This window comes from Microtus ochrogaster, chromosome 5, assembly GCF_000317375.1.
Source record: "Microtus ochrogaster isolate Prairie Vole_2 chromosome 5, MicOch1.0, whole genome shotgun sequence".
Classification (NCBI taxonomy): domain Eukaryota; kingdom Metazoa; phylum Chordata; class Mammalia; order Rodentia; family Cricetidae; genus Microtus; species Microtus ochrogaster.
The window spans coordinates 62,215,917-62,242,432 of NC_022012.1; the positions used below are offsets into that span (position 1 = coordinate 62,215,917).

General features: G+C 45.5%; 1 protein-coding gene across 1 annotated transcript in view; it reads left to right on the plus strand.

Annotated features, from left to right (window-relative positions):
• The window catches only part of Lrrc1 (leucine rich repeat containing 1), a 114,637-nt gene that overhangs the window by 68,147 nt on the left and 19,974 nt on the right, over positions 1-26,516 (plus strand). Inside the window, exons 3-10 of the mRNA XM_005347603.1 lie at positions 1,724-1,802; positions 5,694-5,783; positions 17,045-17,101; positions 17,285-17,348; positions 17,703-17,777; positions 20,250-20,394; positions 22,646-22,764; positions 24,017-24,100. Coding sequence (XP_005347660.1) covers positions 1,724-1,802; positions 5,694-5,783; positions 17,045-17,101; positions 17,285-17,348; positions 17,703-17,777; positions 20,250-20,394; positions 22,646-22,764; positions 24,017-24,100 — 713 coding nt within the window. The remainder of the gene's footprint in view (positions 1-1,723; positions 1,803-5,693; positions 5,784-17,044; positions 17,102-17,284; positions 17,349-17,702; positions 17,778-20,249; positions 20,395-22,645; positions 22,765-24,016; positions 24,101-26,516) is intronic.

Consider the following 26,516-nt stretch of genomic DNA (forward strand, 5'->3'; position numbering starts at 1 on the left):
GTGCAGTAGGATCAAAAACCCATTGCCATTGTTCTTGAGTTCTCAGTAGTCCTCATTGTCCGCTATGTTCAGCGAGTCTGGTTTTATCCCAGGCTCTTTCAGACCCAGGCCAGCTGGCCTTGGTGGGTTCCTTACTCATATTTGGATGCACATTCTTTACTTATAGGTTCAGAGTGGTTGTTCCCTCCTGCTCACTTGACCCAGTCAGCTTAATGTCATCAGCATGGTTAGACTGTTTGGATGCCATGTGGAAAAGGCAAATGATCAAATCCCCATGAACTAAGTTGTAGCACAGGGCTGGAGAATTAATAACACCCGTGAGGTAGAAGAGTGAGAGAATTGTTTCTCCTGGTCCTTAAGAACAGGTCTTGAGATAAAAGCATTTGTGAGGTCACTCTCTGCTCAGGCGAGGATGGCACTGTGACATCTGCTGCCATTGGAGTCCCAGCTCGACGGTTTGTGATCCTCCTGTCACCTGCCTGAGAACCGCAACCCCTTCAGGGACTCCCAGAGTCAGTTCTGTTGTGAGCCACTGTCTAATAGGCTCTGACAGGTCTGGTTATTTCCTTTCCCCCAGTTATAAAAGGGAAGGATGGGAGTGAAAGATGGAAGAATAGGAAACCTCCCCACTATTGCAGTGGGGCCCTTCCTCAAAGGGACATGGCCTCCCTTCATTCAAGGGGTTCTGATCTATAAACTAGCTGAAGTCTAGAAATTGGTCGAGGTGCCTTGAATGCCGCTATGATTCGAGACAGCCGTTCACTTAGCATACAATTTTCCTGCGTATATAGCTAAAGCAGGAGCTTAGGCCTAATGTCTGTTTCACTTCAGGGAGCGTCATGGTTGATTACCCAGTGCCAAAGGTCTTCACGAATCAGACCATTATGAACGTTGCTCTGCCCACGTTGTCCCTTGTGACGAGTGAGCTCACCTTCCCTCTGGCGGTTCGGTACCGCCTCTTGACCCTTGCTGCTCTGGGATTCAGTTTGACCCATTGGATTTAAGTTGTCCCCTTGTACAGCCACGGCCAGCACTGTAAGGTGTGGCACACAGAGAGAAGCAGTGGCAGCTCCTCCGGTGTGCTGGTTCCCCTCTCACAGCCTGTCTGTTGCAGTGCGAGTGAAGAGCTTGTCCTCTCTGCCCCCATTGTGGAGGCTTAGGTCTTACACAGCAAATCCTCTCCAGTGTCTTTATCTGAACCAAGCCAAGGCATATCAGACCGCTCCAGCTACTTCACACTAGACCGTCTTCTCATTCACATCTCGGCCTACCAGCCAAATCAACTGCTGGCACCTTTCCAAATATGTCAGCTAAAAAATTAAACCCAGGGCCTGTGCTCACTGAGCCCATACATTTTTCCAACCTTCCTTAGGCAGGCTGGTGGTCCCCTGTTGCTGGGAGGTCACCATATTGATGCCAAACTTAGTGCGGACACCTGATCGGCATAGCGCATCATAGCCCTAAACTCCTGCACTCCTGTGATCCTCCTGCTTCAGCCTCCTGAGTAGTTGGGACTACAGACATGTGCACTACACCCGGAGGCACGCACATCTTTCATGTGCTTCCTCAAAGAACATGTTTTCTGCAGACATGTAGGAGAATAGTTCCAACAAGCTGGGGCTACACTGAATGAGGTCACAGCGTCTGGATTCTCTCTGTGGTTGTATTCAGTCCTAAACATGAAAACGCTAACAGTGCTGCTGATCTTTCTTTGCTCCTCTAGATATTCCCGAAATTCCAGAAAGCATCTCCTTCTGTAAAGCCCTGCAGGTAGCCGACTTCAGTGGAAACCCCCTCACCAGGTAACCTTCCAATTGACGTACCTAGTTACAGTGCTCGGGGTAGCATGTCTGGGGAAGCCTGGGGAAGGAATACAACATGGGGGGGGGGGCACTAACCCCGCCAAATAGGATTGACTCTTAGTGTGTTGATATATGCAGTGGAAGAGGGCTCATTGGTAGTGATGGAATTGTTAGGACTGAGGACAAGGAGTTCATGAGGACTGGTAAAGCAGGCATTAAAGAACACATTTTTGAGTAGCATGAAGACGTGTAACTTAAAAAAATTCTCAGTTGGGTCGACAAGGTGGCTCAACAGGTAAAGGCACTTGGCAGCAGATCTGATGGTGAGAATTCAGTTCCTGAAACCAACATAGGAGAAGGGAACTAACTCCTGAGGGTTGTCTTGCTGTCCTCCGGCCTCCCATATGTACATGTCACACGTATGTGCACTGTGGTGTGTACACGCACATGTGTGTGTGTGTCGCTAAATAAATGTAAAAACTCAAATAAAAATCAGTTCCCAATTCATCTCCTGACTTGTAGGATTAGACTGAGGCCAGAGAGATTCCCGTGTGTTTACCCAGAAAGTCGCTTCCCTTTTATTGACCTTGGGGCTGCACAGTTACTAGGCACGCGATCTTCTTCTGAGTTATACACCCAGCCAGGGAAGTCTTACTTCTTACACTGCAGTAATGAAACATTTATAACATCAGCTTTCTGTTCAAAAACACATACACACACACAAAAACCTTCCCCCCCCTCCCTCCCAAGACAGGGTTTCTCTGTATAACAGTTCTGACTGTTGTGAAACTCGCTTTTGTGACGATGCTCACTACAGACTCACAGAGATCTGCCTGCCGCTGGCTTCCAAGTGCTGGGAGGAAAGGTGTCTGTCACCACCCAGCTACGAAAACCTTCCTGACACCATTATTTCCTTACTCTTGCAGTAGCTGTGGGGTTTCCTTAGGGTTCTCATTCTGAGTGTGGCCCCTGCCCGTTTTACTACTCAGTGCAGCTCCGCCTCTCCTGGGGTTTCACAGAACACTGCCTGCGCCTGGCTGAGGGCCACGGTCGTGACCTTCCTTGGGGCCCACCTGAGTTGGGAGTCCACTGCCTCCTGCCTCCAGGTGCCTGTGTTGCCAGGGGAAATGAATTGGTACCCATACAGCAATGCAGAGACGACTCTTGGGTGTGTGCTCTAAAGGTTTCTCTGGGCCAGTGAGTCCATTTGTAGGATTTTTCAAGCCACTGAACATAGCTGTTGCCTTTAAAATTGAGCTGGATTTATCTTATTCATGTTAAAATTGAGATTCCCTGAGTATGGAACAATTCCCTGTTTAGTTTTGCTTCACCCATATCTCATTTCCCAGAATTAGATATTTTCATGGTGTTTCTGGTTTCTTTCTTTTGGATTTCAGTGACTGATACTTTTATCAATTATGACTGAAAAATAACAATCTCTTATGCTGCATAAGTCTAATACCTTTTTTAACTCGTTACTGTCGTCAAGCTGGATCCTGTTTCCTAGTAACCTTCACACAGTTATGTCTTCTCAGAACCTCTCTTGTTTCCTGTCCCCTTACGTGCGTGCTCCCCCAGGGCTTTGAGGGTCTCCTCAGCTACAGTGTGCTTCCACAGCCTCTACCCTGATTGCCCTCGGCTGCCCTGTCAGTCTCTGAGTACTCATGACACACTTCAGTTCCTTTCCCAGCCCCCTCCCCGACAGTTCTGATCTTTCCCCTTCCTTCAACCTGGGAGAGCACCCTGCTTTCTCCCTGATGCCCCTCTGGTCTTCCACAGCACCCTCTCTGCACTGTATTCCCGTAGCACTTGACATTTACACGTAAGCTGTCCTTCTAATAAAGACTCCCCCACAGACATGAGGAAGTGACTTGCATTTCTCTCTTATTATCGTGTCTCCAGCCCAGCTGTAATTCTCGAAGGAAGTGCTCAGCGGGCATTCACTGAACTGCGCAGCTAGCGGAGCTTTAAGGCAGCTTATACGGCTTGGCAAGCTGGGATGCTCTGGCTGCTGCAACTGAGACCTAGCCACTCAGTCAGTTAAATCGCCTCTGCTTTTCTCCTTTTCTCCTCCTCATTCCTGTTAACATTGTCTCCGCAATCATCCGAAGGCGCTCTCAGCTAGAGCACACTCAGGTTACGTGAGACTTTCACTCCCGTGTTTTATCCTGGTCTCCTCTGTGACAGGATCCTTAGGGAAAAGGATCATTTCAATTTGACAGGTATCCTGACGTTAAGAATTAAGATGTTATCTGTGAGCTGAAGGGGACTCGCTAATTGCTTAGCTTGGCACACTTAGTTTATGGCTGGGGAGGGAACCTCAGCTAGATGAGCAGACTTTAGACCCTGCAGCTACTGTGTAGAGCGGTAGAAGCTCCTCACCCGGTTTCTGCCCCTCATTCTGCTGTATGCACTCCTGCGTGCCACCCTTACCTAAGCCCGCAGCTGGCAGAAGGGCAGAGCAGCTAACTAAAGCATTTCACTTGCTTTAGGAACATTTTAGGTATTTTTAAGATTATAAAGATTATTAAGATTATAAACGCCGGACAAAACTCCAGACAGGCCTTATAAGTTTTGTCTTTTAAAATATAAGTAACAGTCTTCAGCAATTGATTCCCAATAATGTAATAAAACATTCCTGTTGATGCCCTGTTCTTGGTACCTGGATTTTGAGTTTTGAATTATGAAATTAACTTATATTACATGTCAAACATTAATACAGGATTTCTTTTTTGCTTTTCTTTTTTTTTAAAAAAAAATACATACCTAGCAAAAGAAAAGACAGTATAGTGATTAAGAGCTCACTACTAAAGTCAGAGTTCTGCTCATGCTGGGAGAGAGAGAAAGAGAGAGAGAGAGAGAGAGAGAGAGAGAGAGAGAGAGAGAGAGAGAGAGATCATTTTAGATGTGTTAAAATTCTTTCATCTTGAGTCATGATTTTCCTTCTAAATACGGGTAACTAGGAATATTGAAACTAGAATTTTTTTTTTTTCTTTTTTGAGACCAGGTTTTTCTGTAGCTTTGGAGCCTGCCCTGAAACTAGCTCTTGCAGACCAGGCTGGCCTTGAACTCACAGAGATCCCCCTGCCTCCGTTCTTTGTAAATTTTAAATGATGATTTTGTATCAACTCCTTACCATTTTGTGGAGTTTGAGACATTAAAGTGCTTTTGTATGGACTGCGTAGTGAAAGATAAAGTTATTTTAAATGAGTGACATCTTGAATTAAAAAGAAGACAGCAGAGCAGTTGGCTGCAGCCCATCAGTGTAGAGTAATCCTTTGCTCTGGGCATTCTGAGCTGCAGCTGTCCTGCAGCTTAAAACCCCACGGGCTAGCTAAATTTTTTTCTGCAATTTCTCTAATCAGGGCAGTGTTTTCATTCTCAGCAGGATTTCTTGTTTTGTTTTGTTCCTTGGGATTTTAACTCTTTTTTTGTTTGCGATGTGGTCAGTGAGGCTGTGGTCAGTGCAGCCTTGGCTGGCCTGGAACTCACAGAGACCTACCTACCTCTGCCTGCGAGCCCTGGGATTAAAGGTGTGTGCCGTCACACCCCCAGATCCTCGGAGGTTGGGCTCCAGGGTCAGCAGCAGCGGCAGCAGCAGCATCTTTCTTTCTCCTAGAACACCCAGCAAGCCTCAGCACCTTCTCTAGGAGGCCGTGCACATCTGCACATCCCTCTCTCAGTATCTGCAGGGCCTGTGCTTCCCTCTGTAGACAGAGCCGTCTGCTTCTGCTTACAGGTGTAGTATATATAGGAAGCCAAGGCGGGTATTCCATAATAAATAGCAGGAGGCTATTGCAGCCACCAACCGTGTGGAAGAAGTCTGTCTTTACACTCAGCGTGCACTGCCTTTCTCTTGAATTAACGTTGTTGTTGTTGTCGTTATTGTAGGTTGCCAGAGAGCTTTCCTGAGCTACAGAACCTAACGTGTCTTTCTGTAAATGACATCTCACTGCAGACTCTGCCAGAGAATATCGGGAAGTAAGTTATTACGGACGTCTGTGGGTGCCAGGGATGAGAGGGAGCTTGTCAGCCGCACCCTCTGCCTGTACAGCTGTGGGACGCGGTACCATTTGCCACTCCTTCCGTATCGCGTCAGGAAAGATGAAAGTCAGCCTTTCATTTGTGTGTGCTCCTCTGTACACACAGCGGCTTGTGTGAGGAGGCCAGAGGACAGTGGAGGTTAGGCGTCCTCCCTCTCTGTCACTCTCTAGTCTATTCCTTTGAGACAGGGTTTCTCAGGGAGCCTAGAGCTGAGCTGGTGCCCAGCAATCCCCAGAGGTTTCCATCTCCGCCTCTGTCAGCACTGGGGTTACAGGCAAACACTTGGCCACACCCAGCTTTTTACATTCTGGAATTCAGATTCTTAATCATGTTGAGCATGTGTGTCTACACTTACCCACCGAGCCATTCTCCAGTGCCCAGCTGTTCCTAAATCTTAATGGTTATAAACTGTACTGTTGTTTTTTATTTGTAAGAAATCTAGTTTGTTTGAAGTTTTGTTTTTAAAGTAAGTGTGTGTGTGTGTGTGTGTGTGTGTGTGTGTATGCCATGTGCTTGTGAATGTTCCTGGAGGCAAAAGAGGGTATCAGGCTCCCTGGAACTGCTTGATATAGATGCCGGGAATTGAATTCTGGACTCCATTTGCTTGGAATTTAGGCCAACACTGGACAAGTGATACCTCATGAAACTAAGAAGTTCCTGTACAGCAAAGGAAACAATCAGATGAGTGAAAACAGAGCGGAGAGAAACTTTGCCAGCTATACAGCTCATAGATCAATATCCACAATATACAAAGAACTCAGAAAGCAAAGAGTCAAGAAAATGACCCAGTTAAACAATGGGCTATGGCTCTGAACAGAGCGTTCCTAAGAGAAGAAATAAGAATAACTAAGAAATACCTTGTTCAAACTCCTTTAATAAAAAGCAGTCAGAAGGGTGGGTTAGGGGGGAAGGTGGAGGGAGTGGGAACTGGGATTGGTAGGTAAAATGCAGAAAGATAATGTCTTTTCTTTTTTAAAAATAATAAAAAAAAGCCAGTCAGGAAAGATGGCAGTTTTATCAACAGAACCTTAACAAAGACCTTTCCATAATTAGAGGGAAATGCAGAAGCTGGTGTGGTGACCTAGCAAATGCACCTGCCTTTGCAGGGCGGCCTTCTTATCTTATAGCCGGAAGCTGAGGCAATGTCTAGCCTGTTGTTTTCACCAAATGTGAAGCAAAATGTTTGGAATGATTAAGTATTGCCCGTGTTGTACGTGCATAAAGATAATTAAGTATTATCAGCCTAGTACTCTTTGGAGCAGAGAAGGGTGGTGGTGTAGCAGCATACATTGTAGGGCTTCTTATTTTTAATAAAAAAAAAATTAAAGCTGAGCATAGTGGCACACACCTTTAGTCCCAGAGGCAGAGGAACTGTATGAGCTCCAGGTCAGCTTGATCCACATAGTCTCAGGACATCCAGGACTACAAAGTAAGACCTGTCTTAACCGTGTGTATGTATGTGTGTCTGTGTGTGTGCTATATAATATGTGCAAATATATAACCATATACACACATATATGTATGTATAATTTTCTTTTATGTCCCATAACATTTTATGTATATTTTTAATATGAGCAATACATTGGTATATAACACATTATATTTAAAATAATAAATGCAAGGACTGTAAAGGTCTACTGTAGGTGTGTGGAGAGTACCCTTTTATTAGATGATTGTTAGGGTGTTATCTAAGCTCTACAGCAGCGCTTCTCAAACTTTGCTTTTCTGGGCTTCAGTGGGTTCTGGTGATGTCTTCCCAGATCGCTCTGGGAAGTGAGAACCAGTGCTTGAGTGATCTCTGCGGATCTTTGTGTCCGTTAGCTCTACTTTTGAAAAGTTGGCCACACACACATTTCTAGTTAAACTTGGGCCCTGCAGTTTCAGACCTTTGTTAACATGTGTATCTGCAGGCATGCGGTGTGCAGATTTTACTGTGCTGCAGATCCATGTATAAACCAAGCAGAAAACCCCAAAGCCTTTCAGACAGATGGATTTTCAAGTCTGTGTGGTACCCTCTCTTTCTAAACCGGCTGAAGTCTAATCTTCATGTAAAGGTTAAAAGCCTTTCTCTTTGCCACACCTTCCATGATGGCGGACCGAGGTGAAGTAGATCCCAGTCCTGAAGCTTCCCTGCCCTGCCACTTACTCCCCATACTGTAATCGCTTCCGTTCTGTGTCTATGGGTGTTCAACTGTGTGTCTGTAATCAGTACAGGCACTGCATCAGGACTCCAGTTACATCAGGCATCTTGGGTAGCACTCCTGTTTCCCTGCTGGGTGGACACCACAGCAGAGCACACCGAATGCACTCCTCAGTACAACGAGACCTCATAGGTCCTGGATGAGGAGTCCTGGAATCTCCACCAGAACCGTGTTAGCCTGTCCCCATGCAGTGCTCTGGACTCAGCTGCTGTAAAAAGTGGTTCTGAAGAAGAAACTATGGAAAGCACAGCTTCTATTGCCATAAAACTTTGTAATGAAGAATAATAAGTATTGTCTATTAATACTTCTTAATTTTTCTGATATAAGGAGTTGTGAGGGAGAAAAGCGGTTATTTTTAGGGAAAGATATCTACCAGAAGAATGGGAAGCTTGTCTCGCTTTGGTAACAGTTCCGACATTTCTCACATTTACTTCTCTGCCTTTGTTGCCAGGAAGCTTAAAGCTGCTTCCGGCCTGCAGTGAAAGGCAGCAGGGAACAGACTGCAGAGAGGGAAGTCAGGAGCAGGGTGAGGTGTGGCTGGCAGCTGCAGCGAGGCAGGTGCTCCCCAAGTGCTTGTGCCGCCACCGCAGCACCCTTGCTCCCAAGGCGGGCACCGGCCACCCTGCGTGCAGTCAGCATCTTCTGTGCTGTGCGTGGTCGATTAGCTGGAGAATTTGAGTCTTCCCCTGCAGATACGGCCGTCTTTAAACTGCACAGTTCTCACAGTTGGCACATTTTGTTTCTTCCTTCTTCCCAGGGTCTTAGTATCTTAGGTCCCGAGTCTTTCTGTGCATCTGCACTTGGCCCCTGCTAGGATGGTTGTCAGAAAGGTACATGGTAGCAAGTGTCTTTGCATAGTTAGAGCAGTTGAGACCTTGCCTCCTGCTGGTGGGAAAGTACACCAGTGCAGCGCTCTTGCAGCAGCGTGGGCAGTTTCTCTCCCGGAGCTGACCTTAGCTCCCACAGAGCCCGGCTGTTCTAGCCATATTTAAAGGCATGTCCATTCAAAAATTGGTTGGTGAGTTCATAGCAGCCTTCTTCATAATACCCTCCAAGTAGAAACCATTCAAATTAGGATCCATGAGAGAATGGTCAGCAAAATGTATATCAATCAATAAACGGCTATGAAAGAAACGAAGTACTGCTACATGCTGCAACATGAATGAACCCTGAAAAGATGTTTAGTTAAAACAATAAAAAAGCCAGACCCCGGAGGTCACATGCCATTTGACTCTGTTTATACAGAGTAGCAAGTACAGTCAAGTCTATAAGAAAAGAAGCAGTAGTTGCTAGAGGCTGAAGGGCAGAACAAGTTTGAAGAATGTGGATAGAATTTTAATGAATTCTTCTAGTTATATATACTCAGAATTAAAAACATGTTCATACAAGAATGACTTTGAATCTTTTGGAAAGGATAAACATTTTCTGGAACTAGTAATAATATTTGTATAGCTTGTGAATAAAATGTGCTAAAAACATAGGGTTTATACACTTCAGTAAGAGAATGTAATAACTGATGAATTGCTCTGAGGTCACTAGTCCAATTACTTACCCCTGGCAAGCAAGTAATTACATGTGTCCAGTCTTTACAGTGCTCAGGTGATGCAGAGTGGGGGTGAGGGTCGGAGGAGACTGAGACCCCGGGGAACTAGCAGGGCATGCTAAAGACTTGGGAAGCCTGCGGCGGTATTGGGCGGTATGCTATTTTGTCTTGACCTTGTGTAACTTTTCCATGAAACAGTCATGTTACTTGAAATGCTATAAAAAAAGAAGTCAGCATAAGCGTGTTCCCTGCTCCTTTAATTAAAACTTCTCCTTGAAGCGTAGCGTGCCTAGAATAGCAGAATTGTCTGTGATGAGCCAGTGTAGTTCCCAGCACAGCCATGGGTCATCGAAGAGTTCTTATCAGTAAGCATGTAATTATGATAATTTGGTGGTAGAAACAGAATGAGTTGGCAGGCCTTAGTTAGGTTCCCTGGCAGACGGAGCTAGAACGTGTGGATCTGGTTTTGTCGGTGCTGTCCTTGGAGCCAGTGACCTTGATATCAGTGAACTTGAACTAAGCAAGCCTTGAGGCCTTGGCTGACAAAGCCTGGTGCTAGGCTGCTTAGCTGTGGTGTGACAGTAGAGAAAAACCTTAGAGAAAACTGTTACCATATTAAATATTCTTTTTTGAAGCCTGGAAATTGCTGTGAAAATGTTGTTTCAAAAACAAATATATATATATTTAAGTTAGAGGCCTGGAGGCATAGGTAGAGTACTTTCACCAGCAAAAAGTATATTTTTTTCACTCAACTGTAAATGCTTGTAGGTTATTTTTTTTATGATTTTGCAGTATATTGTCATTTGTTTGATATAAGTATCTTTTATTCTGTTTTCTAGATGATTTGGTAATGGAAATGAGGGGGAGAACCAAAATGGTTTAAAAAGAGTATTATTTAAAACAGTTATAAAAAATGTGAATTTCTCAAAATAGTCACTCATTCAGTCACTTGAAATAGAATCCTAAAAGTGCAGTCAGCCCCCATTCTGACTTAGAGAAAGTAACTTCTGCCCTGTTGTTCTGAACTGTCTGAAACAGGAGCGGTTGCAGGAGGCAAGGCTTCCTGTTCCTTGAGCCTGTTAGCTTTCTCACCCACCACTGCTTGAGGGCAGGCGCAGTGCTAGTGGCAGGAGTAATTGTCACTAGAGGACAGTGAGGCCATCCCAGCAGGACTGCAGAGAAAGTAACTTGCCAGGACTGAAAGTTGAAAGATGAGCTGTTTGTTAAAATAGAATGATTTTAAAAATTAAGGTTTGTGTAGGTAGTGAGATACTGTTTTAAAAATTAAGTCTGTACAAGGTAGAAAAGGAGACAGAGCCTAGTGAGGAAAACAGTGCAGTGTGGCGGTGTACGGTCGATGCCAGGTTTCTACTCCAAGTTGTATGGCAGAGCTGGAAGGTGGCTTGTTGGCTAAGAGTCCCCAGGTTCAGTTGTTAGCACCCACATGGTGGTTCACAAGCATCTTTAACTCCAGATCCAGGGAACCTGGTGCCCTCTTCTAATCTCCATGGGCATCAGGCATGCACGTAATACACATCACAGACCTACAGGCCAATTGCACATAACATGAATAAATCTTTAAGAAGAAGAAAAGACTGGGAGCTGAAGACAAGGCTCAGTGGTAGTGCTGCTACTGTCCTAGGACCCAGCCCTGCCCGGAACTCCAGCACCTATCAGCACATTTTCTTTTTCTCCTTTTCTTTTTGGGTTTTCTAGACAGGGTTTTACCGTGTAGCTCTGAATGTCCTGGAACTCTCTCTGTAGACCAGGCTGGCCTTGAATGTGTGTATCTGCCGGTCTCTGTCTCCTTAGCGCTGGGACTAAAGGTGTGTGCCTCTTCTCTGGGCTCCTCAGTAGCACGTTCTTCTGTGGGTTCTGTTAGAGATGAGATGCTGTTCACTGTGAGTGGGAACAGATGCCATGTTAGTGCTGTGTCATGGGAATTGAGGGAAGAGACTGTCTCCTTGGCATCAGTGTCTGACGGCCTTGATGTGGACCCTGGGCTGTGTCCACTCTTAACCCCGGCAGTCTGGAGAAGCGTGTGCTGCAGTGGGTTGGTAGGTCCTGTACTTTGGTCTAGCACATTCCAAAGCGAGCTGCTAATGAGAAGCAAGCGCGTAGTGGTTTCAAATTAGTCTGCTGTCCTCTGGCTTGTCCAGATTCAGAAGTCTCTAGGCAAAGTCTTTTCTGTGTAAATTGCAATGTATGTAAGATAAGAAATGGCCGTGCCAGTGGCTCCCCATCCTGGGGTCTGTCCTCTCAAGATTTCAGTGGTAGGAAATGATTACTGTGATCTTTCTGTGGACAGTGACTGAACGTGTGTTTTTCTAATGTGCCCAAGTGTGCTAAGGGACAAGTGATGTCTCATGTTTTTAAATGACTAGCCTGATTAATTTGAAAGGAAAATATATTAAGTACTAATTACTATAACAGACACAGTATTTAGAAGACATTGAGAGCTAATAATAAAATATCTCAACCAAACAGACCAGGATTTAAGCCTTTCAGACAAAGAATGCCTTTCATCCTGAGGTTGCAGAGTCTGACTATAATGTCCAGATCTTTATTTTTAATTGCTGGGAGCCATATTTGTATATATGCTAATGGTAAGTGTAAGGCTACATGCCTAGCACTTGAGGTTTTGTTTTTAATGGCTCTTGGGAGGAGTATTATCACCCCAAGTGGAGTCACTGTATTTAAACTATAGTTTGTGTGTGTGTTCACGCCTTTATGCATACACATGTTTTAAGTAAACAAATAATTTCCACCACGGCTTTTTTTCATAGTATTTTTATTGATTATTTGGGAATTTCACATCATGAATCCTGAGCACTCTCATTCCAGTCTTCCCAGGTCTGCCCCCCCCCTTTAGACTTCCTGTTACACCTCCTTCCCCGCCAATAAAAGAAGAAGAAGAAGAAGAAAAAAAAACAAGTTCAGTGTGTGTTGCCCGCGTACTCACCAGAGCATGGTCAAACTCCTGGTGGGCAGCCTCTTAAAGAGAACTGAGTCTGCCCCACCTGCTTCCCTGCCAGAAACCATCAATGTGGAGAGCCACACTTCATCATCCCTATCACAGTCTTTAAGAGTCTCTTTGGTGGCTTTCTGTCTAGGCTGCTATTTTTTTTAGGGGGCTGAGGAAGGGTAGGGGTTGTCACAGAAGCCTTTTATGTCCCTCTTTCTCAACTGAGTCTGCAGTCATCAATGCCATGGGAGAAACAACTCCCCTGCTCTTGGCACACCAGGAACACTAATCATGGATTTACACACAGTTTCTGGAGACAACATGGACCATGGACATCCGCATGGTCTCCAGCATCATCGTGTGCCACCTACCTCAGCATAGTATCCAGTGGCAGTACAGACCACAGAATTAACATGGCCCTCTACCGCAGTAGGCCCACGGGCTCAGACATGCCCTCCATGGCAGTTTGGACCCAGATATCACCATGGCTTCAGGTGGCAGCCCAGGCCACTCACATCTCTATGCCCCCCAGTGGTAGCACAGCATAGACATCAGTATTGCTTCAGGCTGCAGCACAGGCCACAGACATTCACATGGCCCTTGGAGGTAATCCGGGCCATGGACATCCACACGTTCCCAGACATGGCCCTCGGCAGCAGCACAGACCCAGACATCATCATGGCCTTAAGTTGCCGTGTAGGCCTCTCACATCAGTATAGCCCGCAGTGGAAGCACAGCCCATGGACATCTGAATGGCCGGCCTTCAGTGGCACCTGGGGCCAGGGACATCAACACGGCTTCCAGCTGTTATAGGACCATGGACTTCCAGAAGATCCCTGGGCTTCAGCAGGCCTGAGGCAGTGTACCATGGATACCGAATGGTTCTTCAGGTGCAGCGTGGACCATAGAGGTCTTTTGAGGGGATCCAATCCAGAAAATGATCTGTTCTTTCATCTTGGACACTGTGTTGTTGCTCAGAACCAGGGAGATGGGGCAGTGTGGCAGTGTGTGTGTGTGTGTGTGTGTGTGTGTGTGTGTGTGTGTATGTGTGTGTGTGTGTGGTGGGGGCTGTGACCGAATGGTGCAGGGTCCAGGCTGCAGCACCCCTCCCCTTTGGCCCTGTTCGACAGCTGTTCTAACCTCGACCGCAGGCTTCTCTCTCACCTCTCCCTGCTGTCTCATCTCTAGCTCCACCTCTACCGCTCACTCACCACTCCATTTCTCAGTCTTTTCCACCTCTCCACTGACTCATCCGTCTTCACAGTGGCAGTAGAAGTTGGTGTCACGTACGTGCATGCATACATATAAACACACACACACACACACACACACACACACACATCACACAAATATCCATTGCAATGAGACATTGGTCTGGTTCAGGGTTTCTGGACGAACTGGGCCATTGCCGAGAGTCGTCTCGGATATCCTGCTGTTGTCAGAGTCATGGCGGGCCTGCAGGTCTGCTCCTGCAGGACTGGCTCCTTCACATGCTACAGCAGCTCATGGGTGGGGTAGATGTTGGAATGGACCCACTCAAAGCATGGGATCCGAGTTAGTCAGCCGTTGGTGGGGCCAGCCCGGCTTCTGTCGCCACTGCCGTCAGTGGACCCCTATGGCTTTTTCGAGCATCTTTAGCCTTATTTTCCTCCTCCTTTCACCCCCCCCCACTTAAATGACAATTTTTCCCACTCATCCCAGCTTCACAGCACCTGTGTCCTACTGAGCATTCTAGAGCTGCCTCTCTCCCCACCCCATGGTCCCATCTACTTTTCACTCTTGTACACTCCCGTCTGAAGATGAGGAGCCAGGAGCCACAAGTAAGAAAGAACATACATACAGCGTTTGTCTTTCTGTGCTACCTTGCTGTCTGTTTTCTTGTTCCATCCATCACCTGAAAATTTCAAGTTTATTTACAACTGAATACAATCCCATGTGTCATGTTTTTAACAGCACACAGTGGTAAAATTCGCAGTGCTTTTTGGTTTGGTTAAGGAGGTGAGATGACTGTGTGCCTTGGAGATCAAGAAATGGTTTCCATGTGTTGCTGGGAAACTTCCAGCAAAAGCGAGCTCCTGAGATACCTGATAGTGTGACCAGGTTGGACTGTGGCGTTGCTTCTTCCTGATGCAGGGTGCCGCATCTTCTGAGTGCCATCATGATGTTGCCCACAGATGGTCAGGACTGACTCGGTGTGAAGAGGTGTGAGAGGAACCCTGTACAGCCCCTCCTCCCTCCAGGCTCCTCCCTTCTGTGTTTCAGGTGGAGGTGCTCAGATCCAAACCTCAGAAACGTGGTACAACACAGACTCAACTTTTGTATAAAGCAGCTTTTCGAGATGCATTTGATGAGCCTGTAGAGGACCCAGTGGTTAAGAGTGTGTATTGTTCTTGCAGAAGACCTGAGTTTTGTTCTCAGCACTCATCGTCAAGGTGGTTCACAATTGACAGATACAGCTCCCACTCCGGGGGAGCCTGCACTCGTCTGTGCAGACACAGCCCTCTGTACACACATCAGTCACATAATTTAAAAAATCTTAAAATGCATTTGATGGTGCCCAGTAAGTGAAATTTTCTGACGCAAAGGACTTTCCTCCTATCAGTAGACGTCCTTAGTTAGTCAAAATAGATACGGAAGTAACGGGTGCTGGATGGGTAAGAAGACCGCTCCACCAGTGATTCTAAAAAGATGTAAATGTGATGTAGACGGGTTTGCCACCTTTCTAATAAACCCGTGCAGTGACGTGAACACATCTCTGAAATCAAATCTCTGCTTTTCCCTCTCTAGGTGTGACTGTCAGCACTGTACTTGTTAGTTCTGGATAGCTATCCCCCCCCCCCACCACCACCACCACCACCATGGCAGTACTTCCATGTGAACCCTTGACAGAAAGAAACTAGAACTTCCGTTGCCAGGCCATTGCCAGTCAGCTTTAGTCCATCAGGAAAACATTGGGGATAAGTCCATGAGTGATTATTTAGAGCAAGGATTTTGATTTTCTTAAATCAAATTATGATTGTTTGACATCTTTCTTTGCTTTGGTTTTTGAGGGAAACTATTCGGTTTTCAAATTTTTATTTTTATGTGTATGGATTTATGTGTGCACTATGTGTATACAGTGCCCATGAATGCCAGAGAGAACAGATCCCCTGGAACTGGAATTGCATGGTGCTGTGAACTGAACCCAGGCCCTCTGGAAGAGAAGCCAGTGCTCTGAACTGCTGAGCCATCTCTCCAATCCCTTATTTAGCTTATAATTGGATATGATATAGAGTGTATACTGTGCTTAGCATAGTTGAAAATATTCTCGGTAAAGATGCATCTCTGTACCAATAGGTGGAAGGACTGTTTACTCATATTTATGCCGTTTTGTTTTTTTTTTAAGTCCACATGGTCCTAGTTTTGTTGTTGGAAAAACAGAAAGTAAAGGATTAAGGAAGATTAGTGCTGATACTCAGAAATAAAATCCCTCCAAATTTAAATGCTGCTAAAGCAATATTAGCAAAACTGCTTGGGGTTGCATGGAGCCTAGGTACCTGTGAAGTGAAGGGTGGTGGCTGTTTGGAATCTGTGTCATGCAGTGCTGAGGTAGTCCAGGAGGTGGGGGCTTTTGTTAGCGAGGCACTGACTCTTATCTGAAAGTGACCCAGATAATCATTGCTAGGGAGAGCCTCTGCCTGCTCCACAGTGTCCTGAAAGGCAGGACAATCTGCTGCAAGGATCTGTGCTAGGGCTTAGTAAGGGTAAGAGCAGCGTCAATATAGCTACTGCATTAAGTCAGATGTATGGTCAGAGCGTCTCATCGTATTAGTCCTGGCTCCTTAAAAGGGAGGTGGCCATGAGGTAGAGCACTGGGCTTTTGTTGAGACACCCCCCCCAGGTTGATTTTCTTTTTTATTATGTTTATTATGGGATGGAACACGCCACAGTAAAGGTAAGAAAACCATTTGCAGGAATCGGTTCTCTCTTTCCACCAGCAAATTCTGGTGCTTGAACTCAGAGTGTCAGGTTTGGTGGCAAGTGCTTTTACCCATGAGCCATCTTGTCAGACCAGGGCACTCTATTCAAAACAAGCAGGGTATTTCACTGATAGCGGGAAGAAGTCCCCGCCCCTTGAGATTAAAGGTACTGCTGTTCTAGGAACAGTGCATTTTTAACATTCTGAAGGTGAGAGGCACATAGTTGGCACCTATCTTAGTTCAGGGAGTGGTCGTCTTCAATGACTGGGAAGTTATTTCCCTGTCTCATGTGTAAGGTATTTGTGAGTCAAATACTATACTTTTATTAATGCCATTGTATTGAAATCTGGGACGTGAAGATTATGTTCATCAGTGGTGGTGGTGGATGGTGATTGTGGTCTATGTTTCTATTCTGGGGAGTAACGGGAAAGGTTTTAGTAAGATCAGCATGTGGGGGATGTGGATGGTGGAGGGGGAGTAGGAATGTTGAAGGCGTTTTCTTAACACCATTTTCTTTTCTGAATTTCTAGTCTTTATAACCTGGCTTCACTGGAACTGAGAGAGAATCTTCTTACGTATCTTCCTGAGTGAGTCTTTGGGGAAAGGAAGAGGGCATTTTGTGCAGAGCGACTCGCAGGATAGTTTCCTGAGCAGTGCTTCCTACCACATCCAAATGAACCTTGCTTTTGGAAACTAGTCCGAGAAAGGAAGTGTGCTTCTCTGTGTGCTATAGCCTCTCTGAGCATTCTTGTTGTTGGTTATTTCAACAGCTCTCTCACCCAGCTAAGGAGACTGGAAGAACTTGATTTAGGAAACAATGAAATCTATAATTTGGTAAGTGTGTATCTGAGAGATTTGATGGTTCTCTGCCCTTATGATCTCAAGTGATTTTGAGTTCAGTAGGGATGTCTTTCTTCAGGTACAACTAGGAAACCTGGGAAATGAGTTTCGGTTCACAATGGTGGAGAAATATGGTTTGGGGAAGTCAGGACTAGCGGTCTGACCGTGAGGCGCCGTGGTTTGCATTCTAGGGAGGAGGTTGGGGCAGTTTTAGGGACAGAGTCTTGACATGAGAGAAATAGCAGCCAAGCCTGCTGTGGTACCCTTTTCCCATTTGATAATTCTTTCTCTCATGATGGAAGATGGAGGTCTGGGGCCTTGTCACTACAATGTCACCTTTTGTTTCAGCCAGAATCAATTGGGGCGCTCCTACATCTGAAGGATCTCTGGTTGGATGGAAATCAACTGTCTGAATTACCTCAGGTAATTCATAGTGAGTCTCACAAAATGTGCCGCAACAGCAGTGAACCGTGTCTTCCCTGCTTCGTGGGACTTCCCAGAAGACCCCAAAGATAAGAAAATGAAAGAATGAAATTTTTGTCCTGACCATAATGACACATGCACGGGCAGCCCATATATGGTGGTTCTGTTGAACTTGTCCGTATTGAATTTCATGGTCTAAGTTGATGAGGATAACTGACCAGGTCTCTTTCTCAAGAGGGCACAGATCTCATTACAGACGGTTTTGAGCTACCATGTGGTTGCTGGGAATTGATCTCAGGACCTCTGGAAGAACAGGCAATGTTTTAACCACTGAGCCATCTCATTTTTGAAAAAAACCACATCTGCAAAAAGGCCATGAGCTTTCACCATTGTACCATGTCACAGGGAGACTGGAAACCCAGCCTGCCATCTTTATAGATGCCGAAGTCTGTACTTCATCTGTTCTTCCTACCCAGTGTGGTTTACTCTGTGCCATTAGATCTGTGGATGATAAAGACCGTAATTGAGACACTATATATCTCTGCTACTTTGCTGCTGTGCCCAAGTGCTTTAGGGTATTTTTTTTTTCACTGCGTTTTCCCCCCTGTGGTAGTTAATGTAAAATAATTTAAGAGCTTCCCCCTGCTCCCCACTGCACTCACGGTTTGAGCTGGGGGCCATGATGTTTAGTCTTTTCTCTGCTGTCATCAAATGAGACCCATGTTCTAAATGAAACGGGCCATTTCATTCTAGAGTGGAGTCTAGCAGACAGGTCTCGTTTCAGATGAACCGGTTGAGAAGTTCCCCCAGAAAGCCTTCCCCAGCACCACAGCCATGTCTTGTTCCCTCCTTTTCTCTGCCACGTAGTCTGAATCTTGAGTGTTCACAGGCCGTGCCTTTCATGTTGTGGTTGATCACATTTTAAAATAGTTTGCGTGCTGCCCGCTTGATGGTGGCCCAGGGGTGACGGGCTGTGAGCTGTGGGTACGAGCCACAGTGAGAGGCCAGGAACTCTGACACTAGAAGGACGCACTCAGCTAGACTCGTCGTTGTTCTGTGATAGCCCTGAGGTTAATCATGATGTCTCTTAATGACTAATGGAGCTGAGAAACTAATGAGACTCTACTTCTGAAATTTGGGCTGCCTTTGACTGATACTGAGATTTCCCTGGGACGTGTGTGAGATCCTTGCCGGATGGGGGAATACTGTGGAGGACCAGGAGTGTAATAGAATACTGGCCATGTGGTATTAAAAGGGGAGAGTACATGTCTGAGCAATGTGTATAAATGACTGTGTGACATGTGGCATTGTAACCACAGAGAAATGTGATCGCCAATGAATTGCTCTTTAAGTGCTTATTTCAAAGTCCCGTTTGCTTCTAGTATCAAGTTCTACTAAACCTCTCCTTCAGGCTCTGTTTATCATAAAAAAATAGTTTATCATTTTCATTGGAAAGAGTCTAGGAATGTACTCAGATATTCACATCTAGATTTGTGCTGAAGTAACATGCTTAGAACTGAGGCCTTAAATTATTTTGTTATTTTTGTATTTTATGTGTGAGCATTTTGCTGGCACATGTGTCTGTCCACCACACTTGTGTAGTGCTATCCGGAGACTTGAAGAGGGTGTGGGGTCCCTTGGGTCTGGCCTTACAGATGGTTATATCCTTCCCATGTGGGTGCTGGGGGTTGAACCCAGGTCTTCTAGCAGAGTAGTCAGTGTTCCTAATCACCGAGCTATCTCTCCAGCCCCAGAACTGAGGAGTTTTTGTTTTTTTTTTTTTTCTTTGACACAGGGTTTATCTGTTTAACAATTCTGGCCATTCTGGAACTCACTCTGTAGACCAGGCTGGCCTTGAACTCACAGAGATCTGCTCTCCTCTGCCTCCCAAAGAACTGAGGATTTTTAAAGACAGTTTTTCATATATATGATGTATGATATTATATGATATATATATAATGTATTTTGATCATATCTATCCTCCACTCCCTTCCTCCAACTCCCCTCACTCTGCTTCATCTCCTCCCAACTTCATGTCATCTTTATTTTACTTTTATTTTAGACCCACCAAGTCCAGTTAGTACTGCCCATACACACACATGGGTATGGGCCCACCTACCATGGGCCGTGCCCTTAAAGCAAAAGAACTTTCCTTTCTCCTTCAGCCATCACTGAACTGCTCACTTGGGGAGGGGGTGAGGCTTTGTGAGCCCCTACTCAATCTGTGCTCCAGTTGTAACCTGCTTGATCGTGTGCAGATACCCCTGTGTGGTGTGAGGTCACGCTTGCAACGGTCACATCATGTCCAGCGTTCCACAGCATCCGTCCTGGTCTTCCAACTCTCGTGTTCTTTCTGCTCCTGTTTCTGTGATGCAGACCTGGGTTTGATGGTGAAAAATCTAGAGCAAATTCCTTTGTGCTATGCTGTGCCAGCTTCAAGCATGTGTTTCTCTTTCCGTGCCATGAACACAGGAAATAGGGAATCTGAAGAGCCTGCTCTGCTTAGATGTCTCTGAAAACAGGTTGGAAAGACTTCCTGAAGAAATCAGTGGCCTGACCTCGCTAACAGACTTAATCATTTCCCAGAACTTACTGGATACAGTTCCTGATGGCATTGGTAAGTATTGAAACGTAGCCGACATAGGGTTCCACCTGCTGCCGTCTTGAGCGTTGCTCATTGTTGTTCAGGGCTAGGAATGGGACTTCCCATTGCTTGTTTTTATAAGGAAGGCAAGGGATAGTTAATGCAGTTTCAGCTACGCCAGTCCATCCTGGTGGTACCTGTGGTATTGTTACTTTCAAGTGTTGATTCATGTCTACGTTATCCGAGCCCCATAATTGTAAAAGTGACTTAGTCACTATTAGAGCACAAATGAGTAGTCACTAGGACATTTCATATCAGTATCCTAAACAGTCCTAGAACTTAGGTCTTTACTGGGCTCCATCCTCTTGATATGAACACACTGGGAAGGTGCTTTTAAAGGGGACGCGATAGAGCTGAGCCATCTGTAATGTGCTAGGGGAGATCTTTTAACCTTCCTGTTGGCAGAGGCCGCTTGTTCCGTCCCAGCCGCCCAGACTAGAAATAGCCACACAGAATCGGTGTTAATTACATCACTGCTTGGCCTGTTGCTTAAGCGTCTTTCTAGCTAGCTCTTATATCTTAAATTAACCCATTCATATTATTTTATATTTTACAACGAGGCTCATGGCCTACCAGCAAGGTTCCAACTGGCAGCTCCATGGCTTCTTCCTGACTCTGCCTTCTTTCTTCCAGCATTCAGTTTAGTTTTCCCACCTAGCTCTACTCTGCCCTATCACAGGCCAAAGCAGTTTCTTTATTTATTAATCAAAAAAAGCAGCACATGTACAGAAGGACCTCCTCACATTACCTCTTGCTTTTTCCTTTTTTCTCCTTCCTTTCTTCCCTCCCTCCCTCCTTCCCTTTTTTCTTCCCTCCCTCCCTCCTTCCTTCGTTCCTTTCTTTCACTTTTTTTGACACAGAGTTCCCCTATGTAGCCTTGGCTGTCCTGGAACTTGCTCTGTAGGCAAAGCTTGGGCTTAAACTCACAGAACTCCTCCTGCCTTTGCCTCCCAATTTCTGGGATTAAAGGCGTGCACCGCCCAACCTTACCCGCTCCATTTCCTTTCTTATAAAGGAGCTTAGACCAGGGTGAGAAATTAGTATAGAATGTGATGGAACAAGTGTTGTTATTTAAGCTGTGAAAAATGTCTTATCTTATCTTCTTTCTCATTATTCAAGGGCCTGAACTTGTTTTTCTTTAAATAGGGGTTTTCGTAATGTGTTCCTTGTATGCATTGCTAATCCTGTAAGAGAGAGAAATGTCTGTTAATGTGCTTTTTTTGGTTGTTCAGAAATTTTGAAAGCAGAACCAAATCAATGTATGTTTATTTGTTTTGCACAACTGTTTAAAATGTTAATTTTTAGATATGTGCTAATAATTATTTTATATATAATGCACAGAGATAGAGAGAGGGGCGGGGAGAGGGAGAGAGGGAAAAAGAGTACACGCAGGGACTGGTAGCTCTATCATAGCAGGGGCCTGTGGGATCCACTGGGGACTTAGTACCTTACTGATTATGATACACAGTGAGCGAAGGAATGGCCAGTCCTCCCTTGCCCCATGCCTCTGCCCAAGGCTGTGGAGTTCTTCCTTCACTCCTCTTTCCCCAGCTTCATGTTTCTCTCTGTGTGGAGGTGATCTTCTCATTTAATGCGATGGTGTCCTTGCTAGGATCTCATAATAACAGACACTGGCGATAATGAAGGGTGCCTTCACTGTTTCCCTGACTTCAGCTGGAAGGAAGAATTCAAATGACTTAGGTTTACTTTTTGTCCCTGGGGACTTGGAGGTGGCCATTAGACTCATTCTCTTTCTCCTTGTCCTGTGGGTGTCTGTCAAGACTTCCTGTTGAGAAGCTCTGGAGTTTCCACCTTTTTCTACTCCTGTGAGGGTTTTCACAGAGTCACTGCGTTCTCGCTGACAAGTCAGATCTTCCAGCCATGGGGCGGGGTCAGACGCGCTTCTCTCGAATCCTCTCTTACAAATGCATTGGTAGCTGTTTGTCCTTCATGAAATTCTCTGGCTTTCACAGTCTTTTTAGTTAGCCCTTTCAAATAATTTGTTTCTAATTACTGACTCTCTGATGTGCCGAACAAATTGCTCTTCGCACTCAACCTTCAGTGATCTAAATGAGAGTGGTACAGTTTGAGTTTGAAAAGCTAGTTGAAGAGAAAATAAGTAATTATTTAAAACAAAAAAGAACAGCAGCTAGGAAAAAAAAAACAATCAAGTGGTGATTAGGCAAAGAATCACAACTAATGAGTTTAAATGGCACTTTTGTAGGAAAACTAAAGAAACTGTCAATCTTGAAGCTCGATCAGAACAGACTCACACAGTTGCCTGAAGCAGTTGGGGATTGTGAAAATCTCACGGAATTGGTTCTTACAGAAAACCGTCTCCTGGTGAGTACCTGGTGCGGGGATGGGTTCTCTGTCATAGTAAGGTGTGGCCTGAAGACCAGCTTGCTCCATACCCAGAGCCTTGCACTGCACTCCCACCGCAGCCTGCCTGTGACTGGCTGTGTCCTGGGTGTGTTAGCGCACCAGAAGGAATGGGAAGGGTCTGGGGGATGGATGCTTAGACTGCTGTGTTCTGAGATGGAGGATGGCATCTGAAAACTTTGAACAAGCCCACTGCCATCTCTACCCTAAAAACAAGGACTGAAGGCAGCTGCCCGGACTAGACTCACTCTTTGACCAAGCTTCCTCTTGCCACCAGGGTCAAGAGTGCACGCACGAGGATGGGTCAGCGTGGTGGCAGCTGGTCTCTGCTGTCTGCCCCCTCCGGCCCTTCCCTTTGTTTCCTAGGTCAGGCCCACTGTTCATTGCCTTCTCTACTGTGGTTGTCTTGTATGTGCTTTGTTAAGAGGCGGCTGCTTGGCTCTCTCTGCTCTCTTCTTTGGCCACTCTTCTTAACAGCCCACACTTCCTCCTTTCCCTCCTCTTTCTTCTCCTTGCTCATGCGTTACTAAGTGAAGTAGTATCCTCTGGGTACAGTGAGAGACAGCCCACAAAGAGCAGAGTCTTAGACGCGCTGGGTCCCTGCAGTGTCCTTCCGCAGATGGCCTTCCTCTGGCAGGCGTGACAGAAGTTCCCAGATCGTCCAGTGTTAGCGGAGCTTTAGGCTTACAAATAGAAGCCATACTGGTTACAACTCTAGTCCCCCTCAGATTCTGTGTGGTGTTGGAGAGCCGCGGGAGCCTGCCTGCTGTTGTAGGGCTCTGCTGTGCGTGCCAGGCCTGCTTACCTCTCTTGACACCCAGGTGGGGCTTTCTGCGCCCCTGGCCTCACAGCAGCTGCGTGACCTTCTAGCTTCCACACGTCAAAGCCACCGTCCACCTGTGGTTGTCTGGTGTGCTGGAAGGACACACATAAACCCTGAGGGTGCAGATACACACTTGTTGAGTGGAAGAATATTACGGCCCCATCTCCACCTTTGATTTAATTTCTTTCAAACATACTATCACATCAACAGAACTTAGAATATGTCATTGCATTTCCCCAGGTGACCATTAAAGACATCTGATATTCATCTAACATTTTCTTTTGATACTCTTGTAAAAAAAAAAATAAGTCCCTGTAAATAATTGCTTCTTCTGTTGACTTATGTTTTTAAAATTGTGATAAGTTAATAACAAATGTATTATTTTAATAGACTTTACCTAAGAGCATTGGAAAACTTAAGAAGTTGAGCAACTTGAATGCAGACAGAAATAAACTGGTGTCTTTACCAAAAGAGGTACGTGCTGCTAAAGAAATAACATGGTAATAATTGTTATACATAAGGGATCAAAAATGTTCATTAGTGGTGTTTTTTTCATCTTTAAAAGACGTGTGGTGCATTTTGACATGAACCTGGCCAGAGGAGTGCATCCAAGAATGCCTGTCAGTTACATGACAGAGACTTTAGAAAGGTACATTGACAGGATTTTAAACAGAAGAGAGAGAGAGAGAGAGAGAGAGAGAGAGAGAGAGAGAGAGAGAGAGAAAGAGAGAGAGAGAGAGAGAGAGAGATTGATGTTTTGATAAAGAGAATGACTATGACAGAAGTAGATACTTTGGGAACTTGACAGAGAATATGGATGATTTGGGGTTTAACTGTTGCATTTAACCATAAATCATTATCGTGCTTATAAAAGTGGACCATTAGGCAACCCTGTTTCTTGGAGGAGATTCAGGTCCTGTTAATGTCTAGGCTGGGAATCCTTTACAAAGGCAGGAGGCTGCCTTCTCCACCACTGCCCCCATCCCACTCCACTCCCCGCCTCTCTTCCTCCTCTCCCACTGGTGAAAAGAGACAACCGCTTTCTGTTGTGGCGAATGACTCGGCTTCTTCAGAGGCTTCTAGGTCGACCAGAGGAGGTGGAAATGCAGAGGGAACGCACAGTCTAGTGTCCTTTTGGAAGGCTCATTGTTCACTGTGTTCTGGGAACTGGGGGCACTGTACCGGAAAGAGTAAGACCGATCTTGCCTTTTTGCTCTTAATATTCGTCACATAGCCAAAAGCTGAGTTTATAGTCCTTTCCTTTCCCTTTATCGCATAGCTGTTGCTGAAGACTTCCTGTTGGTTGGGTCCTCGTAGAAAAAGCCTCTTCCCTCCACATTGTCATTGGCCAACTTAGCTTTGTTCAAATTTCTCTGCTCTGACCCTTCACCATCTGTCTTGGAATAATTTCAAAGTTGGTATCTAACGATCTAGAACTTGAAGGTCGCTTAACAGGGTGTGCGAGCTGCTTCTTTCCCTTCTCAGCTAGGTTCTCTGCTCACCGTGCCCAGTCTCTTCTGGGTAAGTTGAATAACCTCCCTGAGTGAAAGCAAGAGGAAACAGATTAAAAACATGGCACACTTATAATCAGACATACCCTTGATATGAGCCATCACATCTAAGCGAAACCATCTCCAACTGAATGACTCAAATCTACATCGCAGCCAAATTTGGGACAGCTAAGATTCTGCTAATCAAAACATTTTGCTTCTAATCTGTAAGCAGTAAACCAAAACACAGCTGATACGGTGAACACTGATTTTCCCGCTTGTGGAACAGCACTTGTGCATGGGGAATGGATTGGATGCAGACTCAGCACAAGGAGATTTGTCGCTTTTTTCCTTAGTGCCCATTATGGCCTGTGGTGCCTCTGTGTGGCTCCACTCGCTCAGTCTTTGAAGTCGTGCTGGCCTCCTCAGTTCACAGTACAGAAACTGAGGGCAGCCAGTCTTTAGCTCTAAAATGGCGCTCCTCGTCTCTAATCCCTGTGACTGGACTGTAAACACAGGGCAACACAAGGGGCTCAGATTCAGCTCGGCCTTTTCACGTGTCCCGAAGATTGTACAGAACCTTGATTCAGTAAAGAAAGGTCAAGTGACCTTTGGTCTGGGCATGCTAGAAAATCGGTATAGCAGAGGGGTATTTTGGGGCAGATGCCAAGGAGAGGAGAGCACTTTGAAGTTTAATAACAACATTCTCCCGTCATCTCTGGATGGCTCTTGAATTCTTTTTTTCCAGGGAGACATTTTAGGGGGAAAAAAATCTTACAAATTTATTATTATGAAACAGCTACTGTCATTTTAACAGTGAGCTGTCTTTGATATTTTTAAAAATTGAGTGTCCAGAAGTGTTTTGCGTATAGCCTACTGCAAAACTCTTCTTACCTTTAAAGCATTTGCGCTGTCACGTTCTCTGTTTTCTGGGAAACTGTGATTGATTTCCTGGCATTAGAGTTGTATAAGTGGATAAAACAGATACTTTTTTCTTCAGTGTCTTGATAAAGCAGAAACGTTTTGATTTTCAGGAGTGAGATATTTCTAGATTACTTTCAGCCCTAACCTCACACACCCAAATCCCAGGATAAAAAACTCATTAAGTATATGTCTCTGCCATGGATCTCAGTTTGGTACCTAGCAGAAAGAGTATGACTGCTTGTCTCATTGGGACTGATCAACTAAACCACAAAGTGTGTCCCCATCACGTGTCAGTCACAGTGTGTACACTTAGTGTAGTCTGCCCTGTGAGGTCTGTGTGTGAACACCAGCTTTATCTCCTTGCTTGACACCACTTGATCAACTCTGTAGAAATAGGAGCGGCGGGGCTGCGTCCCGGCACCCGGCCGCCCACATGGCTAGCTCTACCCGAAATAATTACACGGACACTGTGTTCA